We start from the raw sequence: 22,166 nt of genomic DNA on the forward strand, positions 1-22,166 counted from the left end.
GACTTTTTAGGCAGAAAACACAGCATGTGAGTCGGCACGCACCCAAACACAGGCCCAGTATAATAATTGATCCATTGATATTTTAATTTAGCCTGCGCCTCAAGGAGGGGTGAGAAAGCTTGTGACTGTGAGGTCACTGGTTCGAATTTCTAAGGCAGCTGAGAAGATCTGCTCGAAGCAGAACATTCAGTGTTACATTCCTCCTTCAACAACACTGCTGGTGAAGCTTTGAGCACCCAGCTGAAATCTTTAGATGCTGCCTGAAGACCGCTGCAGATTTCTCTGCATGGAAATGTTTAATTGTTAAGAAACATAAACCAAATCATTCAAACTCCAAGACAGACCTGACTTGCATAAGGGTAAATAATTATTTAAGTGTTTTAAAACTGTGAGCCTGTCATCCTTCTCTCTTCTATTGTTATATGTTACAAGTTCAGTTTAGTTACATAAAAGCAGCACACAGAAGTCACGCCTGAGGACACACAGCAGGCCTCGTGCTGACTGAGCTGCCACCAGTATATTTTTTCCTTCAGTGCCTTCTGTGCAATTCAACCTTCAGTTTATTCTGCACAAATGTAAAGATAAAAATTCTTTACATTTGTAGAATACTTGTCTGAAGTACAATACCTGTCCGTATACCTCAAATACTATTTCATTGCTAATCTGATGTTTCAGTTTCTCTCACGCAAGTCGTGATTCGTTACTAGTAAAAGACTGAAGCAAGCAAGCATTGATCAGATAAGACAAGATCCTGAATGCTGCAAACAAAATTAAAGACAATAACAAAAAGTTTTGCTGTATAAATTTTATTTATAAACAATTATAATTGACTTCAGATTAATCTAAACACCTGTAGTATTAGAAATAAGAATTCTATACAATCACTTATTAGAAAAAGAAAACCTCTCCTAATTTCAGTAAAATGGCATATTATGTATGCTTGGGAAAACCAAATTATTTTTTAAACCAATATTAATGCAACAACTTGCAATGAATTATTGAGCCCAGTCTAATCTGTTCAGCAGGTGTAGATATTTACAATTAAGTGATGTAAAAAGACTCGTACCATTTAACTGAACCATACATTATTATATATTTAGAGGCTTGTAGTTTCTCTTCAGAGAGATGAGTTATTTTTAAAGTTCAGTGGGTAAAAGGTAACCTCACAGAGCATTTCTTTGAGAACATGTGTCTGTGCCAAGGGAGGATCGGTCATATTAAAAATGAAACCCAGTCCTTCAAGGATACGAGTACAGAAGCCTGTAGTGCCCTCGTGTGTCCTTACCCCACAAGACAGCTGAAGTGCACTTGACTCGAGCTTCTTTCACTGAAGTTTTACTTCTTTTATAACCATCTGACCTCTGCTTAATTGAAAGACAAGACTTTTTATTAATTATAATTTCATTTTTCATACATTTTCCAACAACATACAACTCAAAGTTCCAAATAACCCTCTATTAAAATGAATGATTTTTAAGCTCTTCAATTTTAAGAAAAGGCATCTATTAATATGTGTGGCAGTAAACATTCTGCCCTAGTTTACAGCAGTTTCACCTGCTACACATCCTCTTAATGTGGGTCAGTTTGTGGCACTTTTTAACCAGTTAACAGCTGAAATTGATTTAAAATAAGAAAAAAAATACTTTTATACACCCATCAAAAGGTTCTTTTAAGGTTCTTGTGAGCTTGTCTTCTACTACATCAACTAATTACGTTTTAAATTAAACCTAAAAACCTATGTAACTATTAGGTTAGCCCTCACCATGCTTTTTTTTTTTTAAGTGAGTTGTCCCTACTTACACAATAGATTTAAAACTTGCATTAAAAAAAACTCGTGTTCACTTCTATTTAAAGCCATGAAACATTTAACATGCATTTAAGTAAAAAGCACTATTTATAAAAACTTCCAGGTTGAAAAACAAAAACGCATCCTGCTTATCTAAATAGAGAAATAATAAAATACTGATAAGTGAATGTTCATCATTTCTCACCATTGTGTACCCTCCTCTGCCTTCTTGTGATTCAAATAGGGCAGCAGCATCAGTAGTTATTGGTAATAAACAGAGCAATATTATTTCAGAGACATCAGACAACTGTGTACAGTGCATGTGAATACTAATGGGAAATGCTGTGGTGTTTTATACTGTGAAAGTACATTTTAACCTGAACCTAATAGTTAGCTTAATGATCAAGCTTAAAGCTTTGCCGCTTAAACCTAATAAAACAGAGAACTAAACAAGCGAAAACTAAATAGCAGCCAAGTGTGAGGGACAGGTTGACATACTCCAATATGTTTGTGACTGATCAAAATTATAAGGTTACACTGCCTTTACATTAACATTAAAATATGTTGTGTAAATGTATTACATTACAGGGATTACTGTGCTTATTTGATATCACAGCTTTACACCAGTTCATCTCTTCATTGTTTTAGAAGCAGCCAGGAGAGAAGAGAACAGAGACTCTGGCCTTTGCTTCAGGACATCTGGGTGGTCCAATTCTGCCACCTGTCAAAGAGAACACTTGGTAAGTTGAGGCTGAAGATCGTATACGGATTAGTTTTGTGTAACCGTCTTTGTTACTTGTCCATTATCCATGACTAGAATACAATCTGCATTCATCACTGTGTTGATGCGATGTGCTATGGTGAGCACAGTGCTGTCGTGAAAGGCCTCTTTGACTGTCTTTTGGATCAGAGCATCTGTTTCTGGATCTGTGGAGGCTGTGGCTTCATCCAAAAGAATGATCTATCAGACAATATGAGCCTCTGTTACTGCAGGAAAGTACTGATTTAAGGAGGAGCACATGGAAAGAGAGAGAGACACACACACACACACACACACACACACGTAAAACAAAAAATAAGGTTAAACAAAGGCCTGGTCTTGCAGGCCAATGGACATGATGTCCACCCCATCTATCAGTATGGTTCCTGCTGCAGGCTCCACAAGTCTAAATAGAGCTACTCCTAACAACGATTTCCCTACAGGCGCAAAGCACAAAATAGCTGAAAATTTACACTGAAACTGTTGTTACAGTGTGCCAGAGCTGCACAAATAGTAACCGACATCCATGTTAGATTATTTTACACACAACATGTGAACAAACATCAAAGAGAACAACACCTACTGAATCCAGGGCCTTACCAGAGCCGGTCCTTCCCACAATGCCCAGCTCCTCTCCAGGTTGAATGAAGAAATCAAGGCCATTCAGGACGATTGGTGTATTCTCTCAATACCTCATCATATAGTCTTTGAAGGTGATGCTCCCACTGCCAGGCCAGTTCTGTGGGATCTGAGCCTGCTTTACGTGCTTGGGAGCCTCAGACTTACAGTCCTGCAAAAAATTAACAGTTCGAGGTTAGAGATGATCTGTATATTGGAATTTAAGTCTTTGAGATTTAAAAAGAAAAACAAAACAAAACAAACAAAAAAAAGTGATTGTGGCAGAAAAGCCTGACCATGATGTATTCCTCAATTCCACCGAGTTGAATCTTGCCTCCACTTTACAACAAGCCGAAGCACGCCTGTCAACTGAAGTACCAATTGTATCATCCAAACATGATTTCAACAAATTCACTTTTCAGTGTCACATTAAAAAATGTTTCATTTGCTATCAAGCACTGTGTAGGATAAGGCCAGGGCTTTCCTGTTTGGACTGATTACTTCATTACTGCTGAACACTACAAACAGAGCCACCAATGTGAACATCACAGCAGCCATGAAATCCAGCCAGAAAGTCAGCAGACACATGCCAGAGGAAAACAGGTAACAGTAATTGGAGTTGACGCCATTCATGTAGTTGAACCCATGACACAAAAAAGCCAAGACCAATATCAAAAGACATTGTTATGAGATGAGAGATTATGAGATAGCCTTTATTTGTCAGTTGCAGGTCTTTTGCCCACAATCGAGATGACAGACCTTGCCGACCGTACATACAATACACAAACATCACATTGGGGAGACAGGTCAGGCTAGGTAGAGAGGAAAAAAAAAAAAAAAAAAAAAAAAAAAAAAAAAAAAAAAAAAAACCCCAAACATCGAAATGTGTAACACAAAAGGATAATACAGGAATGCACAGATATCAACACACCATAGAACAATAAACACAGACAAGCAACATGGGAAAGAGTTCCAGTGTGTACATCTGATCTGGGACCGCTGCAATCTTTCGACTGCGCCTCCAACTGACCCGATGTCCACATCAGAGGGGAGGTAAGCGTTTGAGGTGGCGTTGGATCCGGGGTAGGGAGGGTGATGCGTCCGTGAGTGCTTATCAGTATCAGTATATGTATGTGTGTGCGTGTCCATAGTTCAGCTGAGACAGTGTCCTTCGCCCTGCCAGGCTAAGTAAACAGTCTTCCAGCCAACCCAGGTGGCCTTGCATGGAATGGGAAGGAACAGACTAAACACAGTCGTTATCAGGGTGTTTTGTTCAGCTCCGGCCTTGTAGCTGGCGCCGAGAGGGTATCCACATGAAGTGATGTTATTTTTTTTTTTTTAACTTTAGTGCGAACAGCTCATATGAATTTCAAAGCAGTTCTACAGTCCAACACTGGTCTCTTAATCTCCCGTTGGAGAGCCGCGAGCTTCGCCATACTTGCGTTCTGTGATGTTGTCATTTCTTGTGCTCAAGGAGCCGATTTCTGACAACCCACGGCAGTGTGCCTCCCCAAGATGTCATCCAATTTTGCGCCCAGAGATGTTATTCCGGGCTAGCCCTTCCGAGATGTATCCAGTCTGCAGTCAGAGATCTTATTCTGAGTATTCACAGCAGCCGTAGCCTCTCCAAGATCTTATCCGTGCTGACTCAATGAGCCCATTTTGAGAAACTCACGCCTTTCCCATCGTTCCAATCCCAGCGGGCAGCCTTGTGGGGGTTTGAACAGCCGGTTCCGCTTTCTTAATTCTTCGATAAGTTAGGGCCAAGCCAGCTCCGATCCGCCAGAACCCTGTTACCATGGTTCCGAATAGGTAGGTATCTTCAGCACTCAGGCTCACCCAAGCCCAAGCTTCTTGTTGAGAAAGGGGTGTCAATTGCATTTAGGGACCAGTTGATCCAATCCATAATTCCTTTTTTAGGTTTTAGAGAACAGACTGTGAGAGAATGTTCCAGGGAAAATACAAAAAAAAAAAACAACCACGAGACTAGAAGTTATGAAGATCTCACATACTGCTGTTACATTAAATTAACAATGCTGAGATTTATTTTCCTTTTAAAGCTCTTGCTATCTTACTGTTCTATGTGTTTGTCTCTTATTTTGTAGGCATGGATAGTGCTGAGGCCCTGCAGGGAAGAGGTGGTGTGAGAGATCCATTGTGAGCGACTGATGTTCTCCATCTTCTTTATCTGACATGTGCTCCTATTCAATACGCTGCAGATGGATCACAAACAGACTTGTCATGGCTAAATATTCATTTAACTACTGATTAAAACATGTAACCATTACCATGGAAGCCTGCAACCTGCGAATTACTCAAATTTCCAACTAAACTAATATGCCAGTTAAATCTAAACGAGAACCAAACGCACAAGAGGAGCAGGATAGACAGGACTCCCATTATAACCACAGCTACCATCAGGGTTGGAAAGACAGCCACAATGTTCATTATGGTGTACAGGATGAGTAGAGAATACTGCAAGAAAACATCCACGTGGAGGGGGAATCTCAGCATCCACATCCTCTTGATCTTTAGAGAAACGATTTAGAATTTGGCCCGATGGAGTCGTGTCAAAGAAACTCATCGGACTATCAATCTGCAAGGTGACAAAAAGGAAATCAAAAACAAAAAAGGCAGCTTACTACTAGCCACTGAGCATGATCATTTAAAATCGCTGTGCTTTTTGTATACTAAACAAGTAAACATTGATGCTTCTTTGAAAGTATACAGCCATGAGTCAGAGATTTTACAGTACCTTCTTATACATTGTGTCATGGAGTTTGCAGGAAGCATTCAAGGTGACATTAGTGTAAACGAAGGCTTTGATGGTAGCAAACAGTGTCGTGATGATCACAGTCATGCCATAAACTAATTGGAAGAAGCGCAGTTGTGGATTCTGAGAGATGTCACCCTGCATGAAAGTTGCATAGCTGCTTGTGTTACTGGGTGACTGGGACAAAACAGAAAACAGCATTATTGGACAACAAACGTACGGATCCACAGTTCTCTTTTTTCTACCCAAGTTAAACCACACACACGCACAGAGTTTAACCATGTGAGTTAAGCAATACATGTATACACAGCAAAGATTCACACAGCTGAAAATATCCTCCTGAGACCCAGCTTATTAATTATGTCCACTGTAGTGCACAAAATGAGCTGAACTGAAAGATATTTTTCCTCAACTCTGACAGGACTATGCACAAGTGAAATAAAATATCGCTATGTTCTAATCAAACTTGTTTAACAGTAAAAACACTCACCCCATCGCCCTGATTTAGCCAGAAACTGAGCCACCAGTTACTAAAGGCTGTAGTACCAACTATTGTAAAAATGTTTAGGACCGTGAAGAAGGAGACAATACATCCTGGAGGAACATGGTTACAATTTTAAAGCAGGCGGGATGTTTGAACTGTACAGCACACCGTACAGTTGGGATTAACCAGCATCTACAGCTTATAGAAGACTTCACTGCCTAATTTAAAACATTTATCAGAAAAAAAACTGCATAAGTGCCCTTCCTCTGAAGCAATAGAAATTAAGCAGATTTAACTTAAAAAGTAAACTTTTAATCACTGCACATGCATGTCTGTATATCAGACCTCCAGCTGCCAGGCAGTACTTCTGATAGGTTCTCCAAGAGACTCTGCCTTCAGCGGTAGACTCCTGACCAGCTGATCACCAGGTGTGACGACAGCTTAAAGAAAAACGGTTATCAAATCAGTAAGTTCGCTTAAATCTTGACTAATTAGACTAGATTTCGGTCACAGAAGAACCTAAGAACTGTTGTATTCAAAAAAAAAACAAAAAACTGGTGGGTGCCAGTGCTGCGCCTCAGCCTCCTGGTAGACATACCTGTGGGATCGAATTAAAGATAGGCAACATGTTTCTAAAGTTATGATGTTCACAAGATTTTAATAAAGTTTGGTCAAGATCATGGATAAAGCTCAGACCCCCCCCCCCCCCCCCCCCCACCCCGCCATGCCAATCACTATTGCAAATACAGACTGCCAAATTTACTACTTCAGAAGTAACTAAGCACTTCTGGGACACTTGGGACAGGGATAGCTCAGTAGGTAGAGTGGTTGCCCCATGGTCGGAAGGTCGGGGGTTCGACTCCACTGAACAGCTACCCTGAGGTACCCCTGAGCAAGGTACCGTCCCTACACACTGCTCCCCGGGCGCTGCATTGGTGGCTGCTCACTGCTTCACTGGGTGAATGGGTTAAATGCAGAGGAGTAATTTCCCTACGGGGCCTAACGCTTACACATTTAAAAAAAAAAAGAAAAAAAAAAGAAAAAACAAAAAAAATAGGCTCTTCAGAGTTCATCGTTGCAGCAGAAGTGAGCGGGGGCACGGGGGAAACGGCGTGGCAGCATTCTCAGCTGTTCAGACAGAGCTTGAAGGAGACGGAGGAGTCTACGTTTGAAGTCATCGTTCATCTTCAAGATGTTGCAAGATGCTTATTTTATTAAATACGTGATCACTCTGACATGCTCAGAGCTGTTTGGGTTGTAGTTTCAGTGCAATATAGAATTCCTCAGGATGATTGAACATGCATGGCCTAATGGTGGACTCATTAAGATATGACTTTCATTCCTGTCACACAATTTAATCTCTTACTTTGACTGAAGGCCATTTAACATGAGACTTGCACAGTTTTAACCATAAAGCCATATAGTTTTGCAATGTTTCCCTCCACTGTAAATGTGTTTGCAATTTGTAGTGCGTGGAGTCACATTCTGTTCTGTTAGGGTCCGAGTACTGCAGGTCTGTTGTTACTAATAAACTGTTTGATGTTAAATCTGCAAATTAAAAATGGGCTGTTTACCTACAATAAAAAAAAAAAAATTAAAAAAAAAAAGGGAAGTGACGGGTAAGGTAAGCGACCCATGTTGTAGGTGACGTCAGACGCCGGAGATTTGGCGGGGAAAAAAAGCGAATGGTAGCGTAGAGTTTAACAAAGTTTCCTTAAGCTTCAGTACTGCCAAATAAACTAACCAACTGTCATATAACTAACAACATCTGTCTTATCATCTCTAACACCCTGGAGGACAACGGGGAGAGTTTAGACGCTCTCCAAGAATACATCGACCGCTGCTTCCAAGATTTAGTAATGAAGAAGGCCCAGAGTGCATGTTCCCCGGCCAAAACCGAGACGCCGTCATCGAAGAGATGTCGCCCGGCAGACTCCCCCGGCACAACATCGCCTGCCGGCAAAGACATCGCAGATATCCTGGAGTCAATCGACAAGCGATTGTCCAGTTTCGATGCGAGGCTGTCCCTGGTGGAGATTTTACACCGGGAATTTAAATCTCTGAGAGAATCCCTGGAATTCAGCCAGCAGCAGGTGGAAACGCTTGCCGCTGAAAATGCCACGCTACGGGAGTCGGTCAAATCTCTCGCCGATAACGTGACCCAGCTAAACACTGAAAATAAAAAAATAAAAGAGTCCGTTATCGATCTACAAGCCCGTAGCATGAGAGACAATCTTGTTTTTTCTGGTATTCCAGAATCTACCGGAGAGGACGCGGAGGCAACGGTGAAAAGCTTCATTAAAATCCACCTGAAGCTGCCGGAGGACACCGTAAAGAACATCGCTTTCGATAGAGTGCATCGCTTGGGGGGGCGTGAGGTCGCGGACCGGGAGACCACGTCCTATTGTGGCCAAATTTGGTCAATTTAAACAGAAGGAACAGGTGAAGAGTCGCGGCAGGGAACTGAAAGGAACGGACTTCAGCGTGAACGACCAGTTCCCCAAAGAGATCCTGGAACGACGCAAGGTCCTGTTCCCAGTCCGACGTAGCTTCATGCAGAAAGGCTCCCGCGCTGTCATCGCCGTGGACCGGCTCTACGTGGACGGACAGCTCTACCGCGACCCCGGCACCACACCGTGGTTATACTGACTGCACTCCAGATAAGAACCCGCTACACCCTTTTCTTATTCATTCACACTTTCTCCTTTAACATGGGTTTAACCTAGTAATATCAGTATGATGTCATAGCAGATATAACACCGTCACCCTCCGTCATTACTTTAATTGGAATGTTTCCGTTTCTTTTCTTTTTTTTGTTGTCGCTCACAGTTTATGTGGTTTCTTTCTTTCTCTTGTCTTTCACTGCTGTGATCACCTACTTCCCCACTCACCTACAAACAACACCCTCTATTTCTCCATATATTCGCACCACGATCACGCAAACACACACGCTCAATGGCAGCACATTTACAACAGCCTCACAGCAAGCACAGACTTACAGGACACATACGCAAGCCACGCTTGTTCATATTAGTGAATAGTCACACACATAGTCAGACTTATGGAGCCTATCACCACACTTTTTTCTCTTTCTATTTACAAACAAGTGATGTTTCCACATTTTCTCCACCCATCTAAACGAAACACCCAGCTTACATCATTAGACATACACACACAATTATGGGCATGCTGAGGTTTGTCACATGGAATGTAAATGGGGCTGGCACCAGAGGAAAGAGGTTAAAGATATTTAACCAGCTTAAAAAACTACAGGCAGATGTTGTTTTATTACAAGAAACTCACAGACCTGTTACAGGTTTAAACGAACTTAAAACACCTGAGTTTCCTGTGTTTGCAGCTTGTTATAATTCTAGACAAAGAGGAGTAGCAATTTTAATACATAAAAATGTTAATTTTACAGTACTCGATACAGTTATAGATCCAGAGGGTAGATTTCTAATTATTAAACTATCAATATTGAACAAAAAACTATGTATTGTAAGTATATATGGTCCAAATGTTGATGAACCCTCATTCTTCCACGGATTTTTTAGTGCACTCTCTGAACACCTTGATTGCACACTCATTCTTGGAGGCGACCTCAACCTTGGACTAAATGAAGAAATGGATAGGCTCAACACAACAGGAACTCAGCGCAATTGGCAATCCACAAATATAATCAAACAGTATATGAGCGACTATGGCCTTTGCGATGCATGGCGCTCCCTTCACCCCAACAGTAAGGAATATACTTTCTTCTCACATGTTCATCACTCCTACTCTCGTCTGGATTATTTTTTGGTCAGCAGCTCACTGCTGAGTGACATTTCAGACACTGAGATTCACCCTATAGCTGTCAGCGATCATGCTCCTGTATCTTTAACACTAATACACAAGAATAATACTACGCCAAGTAAAAACTGGAGATTTAACACATCACTACTTAAAGATGAAGACTTTATTAAATATTTTAAAAAGGAATGGACTTCATATTTAGACTTTAATGACACTCCCGGAATATCTGCTTCTGTTCTATGGGAAGCAGGAAAAGCTGTGATGAGAGGTAAAATAATTTCTTTCTCATCACACAAAAAGAAAGAAGAAAACAAAAATATTCAGGAATTAGAAAAAACCATCAAATCCTTAGAAGAAGCCTACGCGTTCCACCAAGATCAAGAAATAATGACCAAAATATGCAAAACAAAACTAGAATTAAATGAAATTATTAATAGAAAAACACAATTCCTTGTACAAAGACTTCGCTTGCAGAATTTTGAACACAGTAACAAACCAGGTCGATTTCTAGCAAACCAGTTAAAAATAAATAAAGAAAAAACAACTATATGTGCTACTAAAGATTTATCAGGGAACACAATATATGACCCTGGAAGAATAAACAAGATTTTTAGGGATTTCTATGAAACTTTATATTCACCACAAATAAACCCGTCTAAAAATGAAATTGATTTGTTTCTTGACAACGTAACTCTTCCAAAATTACTAGACAGTCAAGCAATGGCACTGGATTCACCACTGACGCCAGGTGAACTCCAGGAAGCCCTGATAAGTATGCCCATTAATAAAGCTCCAGGTCCAGACGGCTTTCCTGCAGAATTCTACAAAGAATTCTGGACAATTTTGGCACCAGTATTCCATGGAATGTTGCAGGAAATCAAGAAAAATGGCAGACTACCACCAAATATGAATTCTGCTAACATTAGTCTCCTGCTAAAACCAGGAAAAGACCCTTTATTTCCCTCAAGTTATCGTCCAATATCCCTTATAAATGTAGACCTTAAAATAATCTGCAAAGCTCTCTCAAAGAGATTAGAGAAAATAACCCCCCTCTTAATTCATCCTGACCAAACTGGTTTCATAAAAGGTCGGCACTCCTCAACAAACACTCGTAGATTACTTAATTTAATAGACTACTCATACAATAAAAACATTGAAACCATAATATTATCTCTAGATGCAGAAAAAGCATTTGACAGAGTTAACTGGAAATTTTTATTTGCAACTTTACACAAATTTGGTTTTGGAAACTCTTTCATAAATTGGATAAGAATATTATACAATTCCCCAACAGCTCGTATCAGAACAAATGACCAGACATCCTCCAGCTTTTGTCTCCTGAGGGGCACCAGACAGGGATGCCCACTCTCCCCTTCACTTTTTGCAATTTTTATCGAACCTCTAGCAGCAGCACTTAGACAGGCTACAACAATTAAGGGCATAAAATGTAATAACGTAGAACATAAAATCAGTCTCTATGCGGATGATGTGTTGCTTTTTCTGCAAAACTCACAAATCAACCTCTCTGAGGTAATTACTCTAATAAACTGGTTTTCAAGAGTTTCAGATTATTCAATTAACTGGCCAAAATCTACAGTTCTTCCCATTAACTGCTCCTTCCATAATTCATCTTCTGCCCCACTACAATCTGGAAATATTAAATATTTAGGTATTAATGTTTCTCCTAAGCTTTCAGACTTAATTAAATTAAACCACATCCCACTTCTAAAGAAAGTAGAAGGCGATCTGACTAGATGGAAATCTCTACCCATATCACTCATGGGAAGGGTCGCCACTATAAAAATGATGATCTTGCCAAAAATAAATTACTTATTTTTAATGATCCCTAACAAACCATCACAAGATTGGTTCAGATCTCTGGATTCACATATTTCTAAATTCCTTTGGAAAGATAAACCCCCGCGCATCAGCTTAAAAACGCTACAAAGAACCAAGGATAGAGGAGGATTAGATCTGCCTAATTTTCACCAATACTTCTTAGCCAACAGGCTTCAGTTCATCTCAGAATGGTTAAAATGTACCCTCTTAGATGAGCCCTGGCTAGATGTTGAACAGGCACTATGCAATGATCTAGAGATTTCAGACCTACCATTTATTAGCTCAAACATCAAAAGACATGAATGCTTTAAAAGCATCAACATCAGCTTTTCTCTGACAGCATGGTGGGAGTTTCTAAAAATAACGGAGTCTTCATTAATCCCATGCAAACGTACACCTATCTGGAATAACCCTGACATATTACAAAACAAAAATATGATTAATTTCCCAGAATGGAGTTGTAAAGGAATTAAATACTTAGAACATATATTAGAGGGAACAGAATTTATTCCATTTGACAGACTAGTTACACAATATGGGATCAACAAGAAAAGATTTTTAGAATATCAACAAATTAAATCCATAGTAAAAAAGAAATTTAACCTCAGTCAAGTTGAATTACAAACACCACCAAGTGTGGTTCAATTTCTTACTCTTAAATCCCCCAAACTATTATCTAAAATATACAGAACACTTTCTAAAATAGATGAATCAATATCCCTTCCTATTGCAAAATGGGAAGCGGATTTATCAGTCAGCTTAGACCAAAACGTCTGGTCTCAGATTTGCTTAAAAAACCTTTAAATTGATTAAAAATCCCAATCTGCAATTAATACAATACAAAATACTGCATAGAGTGCACTATACAGGTCATCGAATGTTTAAGATGGGCTTTACATCCGCCAACAACTGCTCACACTGTCAAGGCAATACACCAGACAGTTACATCCACGCTCTTTGGTTCTGTCCACCAGTGCAGAAGTTTTGGCACGAGATATGTGAGGACTTATCAAAGTGTCTGAAATGTAAAATTCCAACCTCCCCTTTAGTATGCTTGTTGGGAAATTTGGATGATGTCACTACAGAAATTAATACAGTCCACATGGTTTTTATTGCCCTATGCATCGCCAAGAAAACGGTCCTCATGAACTGGAAAAATAAAAATAATCTTAATTCTAGCCAATATAGAAACTATCTAATAGATCACATTAGTCTCGATATAGCCTCTGCCACCACATTAGATCAATCCCTCTGGGCTCCTTTGATCGGCTCCATCACCTAGCGGGGGTGGGGGGTCGTGGTTTGGTCCCGCCTTGGCTATTGTGGTTGATGTGGAGGTTGGGATGGGCTTAGGGCACCTGGAGGACTCCTAGAGACGTTATCCCTGGAGGGCTTAACCCGGGGGTTGTGTTCATAACCTGGTTAGTGGCTCTGGTCGCTCTCAGAGGTTGTTCTCCTCGTGGCCGCGTGCAGCGGGGCTGGAGGATGGTCTGTGCTGGCGGACGTAGGTTACTGGCCTGGTGGCCTGGCTGCCCCTGAGTGGATCCGGGGCGGGCGTGGGGGTTTGGGGTTCGGGGGTGCTTCGCCTCCGTGCTGGGGCTCTGGCTGGGCCTTGGGGGCTTCAGTCCTCGTCAGTGTGTCGCCGAGGTTGTGGGCGGGTGGGTGCACGGGGGCTCAGCCCTGGCGCAGGGGGCCTCTTGTGCATCGGCCTAACCGGGGGGCTCTTGAACTGGCAGGGAGGTTGTTCCATCTTTGCAGGAGTCCACTCTGCAGGTGGGGGAGAGACATAGGAGAGGTGGAGAATAAACTTAACCTGGGTGTCTGTGTCTTGTGTAGTCTGGGAGATGATTGAATGTTGGGGTGGGTACAGTTTCCTCTGCGGTGGGGTGGGGTGGGCTGCCCCGGGTCCTGTGGGGCTTGGCGGTGCTGCTGCCGTAGGCCCCGGTCTGGATGGGCCTGGGCTCCCTTGCCTTGGTGGATACCAGAGGACGGGGGTGCATATTGGGGTCAGCGGGGGAGCTGGCCCTAGGGAGGGACACCCTCCCCTCCCTTCTTTTCCTCCCCATCCCCGGCTGCCTCCCTCTTCCCGCTCCACCACACCCACCCACACAGGTAGGGCTTTGGGGTGTGGGTGTGTCACCAGGGTGCAGGGGAGACATTCCCCCCCCCTCTGTCCTCTTCTGGCCACCTGTGCCTCAATTTTATCTCACAACTTAGACATCCACATTACTTACACTCTCATAACACACACACATATATATATATATAGGGCCTTGAGGGTGGGCACGTTAACGGCGTCCAGTAGACGGTCTGTGTATTCAAACCTACCTCTGGCGCCGGTGCCCACCTCTCAATTTTAAATCCATGTAGACATTGAGGGTTCTCGGGAGGGGCCGTGCTAACACCTGCTGCTCTCTGGCAGCAGCACCATGCTCTCCCTTGTTTTAAATACACTTTAGAGCAACACGCAGCAACACTACACTTGAGCGGGAGGAGGGAGGTATGGGGTCTTAACACACCCCCGTTCTCTGCTAGCCATCGGGGCGGGGGGGCTGGGAAGAGATGCTGGCTGTCCGATTGGCCTCCCTGCTGCTGCGGAGCCTGGGGCGGTCTGCTTGCCTCCACCTCGGAGGGAAGGGTAACATCTCTTGGGTCTGGGTGCCGTTTCCATCTCTGGGGGTGAGGATACCTGGACCCGGGGTATAGAGTATGTTTGGGGAGTGTGATTGTGTGTACATGTCCATTTACGTTTATTCCTACGTTGGGTGAGTGCTGAGTGTTTGTATATGTGTGCATGAGGGTGGGAATGCATGTCTGTGTCTGTGTGTGCCTGTTTGTCTGTGTCTATATGTCAGGTCGGGTCTTAGACTCCACCTCTCTGGGAACTCCAAGGCCCTCCAAAGTGTGGAGGCCTATCTCCCCTCACCACACTCCCTGCCGGTGACTGATGCCCTCAGGGGTCGGTGCATTGTTGGTTCTTGGTGTCCAGGGCTGGGCGCTCAGGTCATGTGCCAGCTCACTCCCGGTGGCTACTTGGCGGGGCCTGGCGCCTGCTGCTCGGTCAGGCCTCTTCCGGGGCGCGGGGGGCCCTCGGGCCTCCGGCCTCTGTGCCTGCGGCTCGGTTCACTCTGGCACAGCTGGCTGCCGGCGGAGCCGGCGGGCACGCCGGTGCAGCCCCCTCTAGCTTCTGCCCGGTGGCTACTGGGTGACCCCTCATCTGGGGATCCTCAGCCCTTCCCATGAAGGTGGCACGGATGCCCCTCCGGTGGTCCTCCTTGGGCTCTTGCACTCTGGGGCCTCTGGATGTCTGGGGCCTGGATCTCCTCCATGCCTGCTTCATGCCCTGGGGGACAGGGCTATGGCTCTCTACATCCTCTAGCAGACCATTACATGGGGAAACCATTTGAATACAAGCGCGCCGATCCACACAGGTGTGCACATGGGTGTTCACTGTTCGTAGACTTAAATCACACCTTTCTTGGCTGCTACTTCAAAGCACATTGTGCGCTGTCTGTCCTGCGTGCTGCACAACAACATTCAATATTTAGTATTTACTGCTGTTTACACTTAGCTAGATTAATGCGATGGTGTTGTGTATAGTATGTTGCATTGTTTTGTTTTTTTTGCTTGTTTTCTATTCTTTTTCTCTCAACAGGTGATCCCGGAGATATTTTTTCTTCCCCCCTTTCTCACTGTCCCTCTCCCCTTCTGTTTTTCTTTTCCTTCCTCTTTCTTTCTCCCTTTCCTATCCCTCACTCATGTCTGTCCCGTCTGTAACAACTGAAAATAAAATAAATAATAAAAACAAAGGTCGATCAAATGGACCAATACGGCAATGCCATGATGATCCATTTGGCAAAATAAATCCATTGGGTATCCTTGTTGGTCTTCAGACAACAATTCTGACGGCTAAAGAACCAAATGGGACAGGCGAAAAAAAAAAAAAAAAAAAAAAAAAAAAAAAGAACTAACTAAGCACTAGGATGAGACATAATTTGGGGTATACAGTTGTATCTCTAGAGAGTTGATAAAGATAGATATATGGTCAGATTATAGATATTTTAGAGATTATAAAAACAATCAATGAACACTATACTCGGACAGCACAACTTTTTAAGCTCTTCAGTTTCACCCGATATCTCTCTTCCAATATGAACATAAACCTGCACAAAATGCAGTTATTTTTCTAAGTTCGGAGACATCAATAAAAGTTAAAGTAGCTAACAGAGTCATATCATGACAGCTAGATTGAAGGCACAGACATTGTCACACATGGACTTTGAGAAATGTGCCACAATGGTGCACCTGTCCCATAACATCTGTTATTCCAAACATTTCTTACATGTGTCTTCATAGTTCACCTTGAATTAAATGGTGCATTACAAATCATATAATATTAATAATAATAATAATTATTATTTCATGCTCATGTTTTTAATACCGTTGTTCATCATTCCAACATCTTCACCAGGTCTGAGCTCAGATTCATTCACGTTGGCAGGATCCAGGGACATCACTTACTTAATTACTGCTTCTGAAAAGAGGACAACAACAGTTTCACAGTTAAGTCTGCATACTTAACATAATAAAGCTTACAGAACTTAGTGAATTCAAAGCAACAAAGAACTGATACTAAGGCTTTTGAGCTAACTGAACAGTAAAAGTAACAGAGCTACAAACAGTTGTACTGCAGTTTGTGTGAAATCCTTACTTTAGACTCTGGTAGTTGCTGATGAGTTGAGCATAGCGCCCATTTGCATTCATCAGGGCTTGATGGTTTCCAGCCTCCTGAACCTCACCATCCTCCAGAACCAAGATGCCATCACAGAACTCAAAATACTAAAAGACACAAGTTAAGACAACTGTGAGAAATGCCCCCCCCCCCCCCCCCCCCCCCAAACACTCTGAAGTGGAGTGACTTATCAAAATGGTTCGGTTTAATTTGTGATTAAAACAATACCATTAAGTTTAGGTTTCAACAATCACAGCACAGTGATTTATTTAGATTATATACCAGGTGTTACCAAAAAGTTCCAAGACTGCCTATATGTCACGGCTGGCGGGGTGAGCCGTGTGGTGTGGAGGAAAAGGAGGACCCAAAATGCAGGCAGCCGACTGAGAGCATACAAAAGGGGTGTGGGGCAGAGACCGGAACGGAACACCGTAGAACGCACCGTAGAACGCCTTCAAAGTAAAGCAGGGAACACACAGACTGATTTACAACACAACACGGGGACATGAACAGAGCACCAAGGACAGACACAGGTAGGGCTGAATATACACCAAACTTCAGGTTCAACCCTAAACTAGAACAAAATCAGAATAAACACAAGGCACAAAAATGAACTGCAAGGAAACACAAAACGCTGGGTCAAAATGACCCAGGACCATGACACTATAAAAGCAAAGCTAAAACCTAAACAGGTTTAAATTTCTTGAAGGTGGCCTCAGGGAAGGTTGCGCCGCTTCAAGCATGACTGCTTTTAGATTAGTCCTTAGAAGTCCTGCTCTGGCCACCTGAAATTCCCTTTCAGCAGACTCTTTCAATTCCTGATGAAAGCCAATGCACACTATACTTTGCTCATAGGGAACAACCTTCAGTGGACTCTGAAGCCTGCTGATGAACAAAGTGTGAGAACAGTTGATCCAGGGAGGGGGACAAAGCAGTCAAAACGTGCAGAATAAATTAAAGTTGAAGGTGAGAGAGAGTGCACTTTCTATATATTACTCCATATGATTTCTGGGAGGTCAAAGTCAACATTGTTTAACCAACATAGTTACTCAAGTCCCCACAGGTGTAGTGTATTATGAAGCTTTGAGGACAATCCATAAAAAATTCTGGGTAATATAAAGTTTTTACCAATTTTAACAGTAGGTGTGAGCAACCTTGACCCAATTATCACCAAAATTAAATATGCTTAAGCTCTTATTAAGATCTAACATCACACAAAATTTGAAAACGATAAATTGAAAACTGCTAGACTGCTAAGTAACTGACAAACAGAACCCATACATACGCCCTCCCTCTGGGAGGAGGAAAAGCAAGCCTTTACAGTATATCTACCCTTAATCGTTTTAGTGACACTCCAGCTTCAATTATCCACTTCACAGACACAAACATAAGAGCAAGGCAGTAACTCATGAAGTTGAAGATGGCAAAAGTGGTAAAGGCCTGGAAATAAAGAAAAGTACAGGAAAATTTCAATTTGTGGTAAACCACATTTAAAATTTGTCATTACTGCTGTACTTCTGCGGTACTCACACTAGCTGCGCAAAGTGGCAAGCCTATCACAGTGTGTATAAGGAGGGTCAGAACAGTGGCAAAGGTGGCAGAGATTAGGGTAGTGATACAATTAGTAGCCTGGATGTAACCCACCAACTTTAGTTGTTCCTTTTCTTTTTTTCTAAATCCTGTGAGAGAAAAAGTTTGCCAGTTCTCTTTACCTTCAATAATATTTTTTGCTCTGACCAATTCTGCTAGAGTTGAACAATCATGTTAAAAATTACAGACAAATAAAGGCACAGTTCCTTATAATGTTTAAAGATGGGGAAAACAATCACACTGAATGCTCTTATGCAAGGCTGGTAAGAGAACACAACAGAAATCAAAATCTGTGCATTTTTCCAGTTATTTCATAAACAACTAAACATTTCCGATACTGAAGATTGCTCAAACTTCTAATGACGAGAGATTGACAAATAGAAAATGGGTAAAAATAAATAATAAATATATGCTGAGAGCATGTATTGGTGAGACAAGAACACTACTAAAGCCTAAATGTGTTTTTGGGGGCTCTAAATGGGGAACATTCCTATGTGGGTGTGACAGAGTGTGTGGAAGGTCTTAAGCCAGCAGTCTCGCCCCTATTCTGTGGAGGTTCTGGCAGCACGACTACACGTGTCAATTCTTTATTTATATACACATAACATAATTCTGTTGGCCAACATACAGCTACTTAACTTACCCTTAATCTTCTTCTCAAAACAGTCTTCCCAGGCATACATCATGATAAGTTTAATGTTGTTGAGAATCTCACCCATTCACCAAATTCTGCCATCTTTTATCGCTACAGCCTTCAACTTCTTTTTTTTCATGAGCACACCGGAAAATAGCTAAACACCACAAACATAATATATTAGTGGCTACTGAAAACAAGCAATAAGACAGCAACATTTTAAATATACAGTTGAGTTAAATACAAGTTATTGTTTTCTAATTTTGCAGTTTAAAATCGTGTTAAACTTGGTTAAAGAATACTGGCAGTGAAACGAAAAGAATAAGGTGAAAATTATAGGTGAGAAAATGGCATTTGTATGAAAACCAACCAATGACCCATAAACAATAGACATGTATCTGAGCCACAGCCAGACCAGGACCATGCAGACTAGGGTCACACCTACAGAAGGGCCCCCCTCTATTGTGGTATTGCTGCTAATCCCCAGTTTGCAGCATTACACAGCTTTTTCCCAGTCTTTTGGGACATGTGGCTGGCATCAATTTTAGAATTAGCCTATATTTTAAAAATAAATAAATAAATAAAACCAAAAAAAAACAACATGCTTCAAATGAAAAATGAAATTTCAAATGAATAACCAGTGCATTTGGTTTTTATTTACATTTTAAAATTTCTCAACCATTTTGGAGACTGTTGTTCCAAAATCCGAGCCATTTAAATACTGTTTGTCTCTTTTTCACTCTTTATAATAATACTATTTCAGTCTAAGAAATATGTACATACCTGTGAAAACATGATGAAAACTTCAATAAAGACTCCAATCAGTGCTGTGTAGCCAAGAATATAGCAGGCGTAGCTAGCGCACACAAGATAGACAACAGGGACAGATAGCGCTAAGCACCCATACGTTACTACCTCAAAAACTCTGTGGCAATCATTGGTCAAAATGTTAACTATCTAGATGAAAGTGAGAGCAGAGGAAAAAAATAAACATTTAAGTTTTCCATTCACCTGTGAACTGAAATAAGATGATACAAATACTCCTCCGTTTGAAATGGTCCTTTGTGTCTGCAGAGACATGACCTTCTGAAAACCAACTGATGAGAATTGACCCTGAACCAGGTGTAGGACTGGACTCTCACACACATCACATCACCACACGCACCACCACACTCTTCCTATAATCCTATAATTTATAATCTTGATAATCTCTTTCTGCTATTTGCACTTTTTTTTTTTTTTTTTTTTTATACTGTAAATTCCTAAGTTAATTTGTAAATTTTGTAGTAAATTGTAAATACTGTAAAACTTTTTTCTGTCATTTAATGGTCGGGCATTGTACAGCTACAAGCATTTCACCCCCATGTCATACTGTGTATGGTTGTGTGTGTGTGTGACAAATAAAATTTGAATTTGAATTTGAATTTGAATTCTCCTTTCAGTCTGACTGCTGCACTCTAAAAAATGTTTTGTTGGCTCAACTTAAAAAAATTGAGGTAACAATTTCCACTCAGCTTTTTAAGTTACAAATTTTGCATATTATTAAGTAAATCCAGCAAGTAATTTTTAGGTTTGGCTAACTCAACTGGTTCAACAAACCAACATGATTTACTTTGACCTGTGAAAGCATAATTAAGTTTAAGCAACCTAATATTAATTTAGAATTTCTGGTAATATTGAGTTGACAAATTACATTAGTTGAGTTAATCTAACTTACTTTTTTACATATATCCTACTCACAATTATCCATGCAAATATAGCCATTTAAATTATTCCAACTGATGAAACAGTTTATTGCATAACATCTTCAAAGTAATACACTTCTGTGTCATACAACATAAATCAAACATTACAGCAGCCCTTTAATTATAAATGAGTGGGCAAAAACAATAATGTATTTCAGTACAATTCCTCCACAAACAACCTCAGTAACAAAAGAAAATGTAGCATGTTTATTACCTGGACAAGGTGTGTTGAATCAGAAGCTAAAACATACCAATTCACTTCGTTTTTCTTACTCCACAATGGTGTCTTCCAAATAACAATAATTTTAAATCACACCCTTCTAAAATACCTCAGAAAACCAACATTGCAACATAAGGCAATTTGGTTTTGCAATTCTGCTTATCATTAAACATTAACTTTAACCTATCAACTTGGTAAATATCACAGAATCACAGAATGTTCTTTACTTGTTTGGGGTAGCTCAGATTGAGAGTGTATATAAGTCCCATCATTAAGGCACATGCTCTGGGCACATCAAGGTCTTCCAGGACAGCTGTTCCTTCAATCACAATTTTAGCGACGGCTGGAAGAGACACTGCTGCACGTCTGGTGACTACGATCTTTACCACTTCTTCTGAGAACTGTTCTTCACCATCCTGGCAAGTAGGTTAAAAAGAAACATGTCGGTATTTTATGTGCTATTTAAAAATATAACACAAAACAATGTGAGATTTACCTACCAGCTGTTCTCTGAAGAAATCCTCTTCTTTCTCTTTCAAATACACCATCACGCAACGGATTGCGACCTCTCTTCTTGTTTCCACCGAACTCTGGAGAATAAAAAAAGTTTACTAGGCGAAAAGTCAAACATATTACATTTATAAGACTAGCGTTTTGCTAATTATTGATTTAATTTTTGTTTTTAACAAATAAACAATTTAATTTTTATAACTTGAATTAAATCTGTTACATACTGCCCTGCTTTCAATGCACCCTTTGCTAGCAGTAGGATAAAGTGAGTGAAAGTAAATGTAACCTAGATTTGGAGACTATTTCAAACAGTTTTTGTTGAGTTCTAAGGACTATAAAAGACTACAAAGACTTATCGAGGCTTTTGAGTTAACAAGTTATTTTAAGTATAAAACCTTCTCTAAAACACTACAATGAAACACTGAAAAGATGAATCCAAAATTAAAAAAAAAATAAAAAAAATAAATCTACAGACTGTAGTTCAAAATTGGAAAAATTGTGTCATATCCAAATGTGTGAGAGAATTTTCTTTTTAATTATTTGAAGACCACTGTTGACATGCCACAATCCCACACTTCACATTATGCTTACAATTACAGAAGGTAACGAAAGCAAGTCTTGTGTGCACACACACAATTTTGTTTTTTCTTGCTAGGTCAACTAACTTTAACCTCAGGCAT

General features: G+C 41.0%; 3 protein-coding genes across 5 annotated transcripts in view; 1 reads left to right on the forward strand and 2 right to left on the reverse strand.

The window, feature by feature from the left end:
* Positions 1-787: 787 nt before the first annotated feature.
* LOC146526141 (ATP-binding cassette sub-family C member 12-like) overlaps positions 788-22,166 on the reverse strand; it is a 154,130-nt gene continuing 132,751 nt past the window's right edge. The window contains exons 28-29 of the mRNA XM_085155646.1: positions 2,583-2,747; positions 788-2,507 (exon numbers count right to left, since the gene is read on the reverse strand). Coding sequence (XP_085011772.1) covers positions 2,415-2,507; positions 2,583-2,747 — 258 coding nt within the window. The 3' untranslated portion in view covers positions 788-2,414. The remainder of the gene's footprint in view (positions 2,508-2,582; positions 2,748-22,166) is intronic.
* Positions 2,860-21,316, reverse strand: LOC146526142 (uncharacterized). Of its 3 annotated transcripts, XM_085155925.1 has the most exons (8): positions 21,204-21,316; positions 18,318-18,466; positions 18,120-18,227; positions 16,767-16,894; positions 16,497-16,589; positions 6,767-6,861; positions 5,920-6,114; positions 2,876-3,336 (listed from the first exon to the last, which is right to left on the reverse strand). In XM_085155925.1, the coding sequence occupies exons 5-8, from the start codon at positions 16,567-16,569 to the stop codon at positions 3,232-3,234; spliced, it is 468 nt and encodes a 155-aa protein (XP_085012051.1). In that variant the 5' UTR covers positions 16,570-16,589; positions 16,767-16,894; positions 18,120-18,227; positions 18,318-18,466; positions 21,204-21,316; the 3' UTR covers positions 2,876-3,231. The 3 variants fall into 3 exon arrangements, with proteins under 3 accessions (XP_085012062.1, XP_085012040.1, XP_085012051.1); XM_085155936.1 differs by lacking the exon at positions 21,204-21,316 and adding an exon at positions 19,795-21,045 and having other exon boundaries at positions 2,860-3,336; positions 18,120-18,466; XM_085155914.1 differs by lacking the exon at positions 21,204-21,316 and adding an exon at positions 19,650-21,045 and having other exon boundaries at positions 2,860-3,336; positions 18,120-18,730.
* Positions 21,280-22,166, forward strand: part of abcc12 (ATP-binding cassette, sub-family C (CFTR/MRP), member 12) — a 40,378-nt gene continuing 39,491 nt past the window's right edge. The window contains exon 1 of the mRNA XM_085155623.1: positions 21,280-21,399. The gene's annotated coding sequence lies outside the window, so the exon portion shown is untranslated. The remainder of the gene's footprint in view (positions 21,400-22,166) is intronic.

The sequence above is a fragment of the Neolamprologus multifasciatus genome, chromosome 1 (assembly GCF_963576455.1).
Source record: "Neolamprologus multifasciatus chromosome 1, fNeoMul1.2, whole genome shotgun sequence".
NCBI classification, from domain to species: Eukaryota; Metazoa; Chordata; class Actinopteri; order Cichliformes; family Cichlidae; genus Neolamprologus; species Neolamprologus multifasciatus.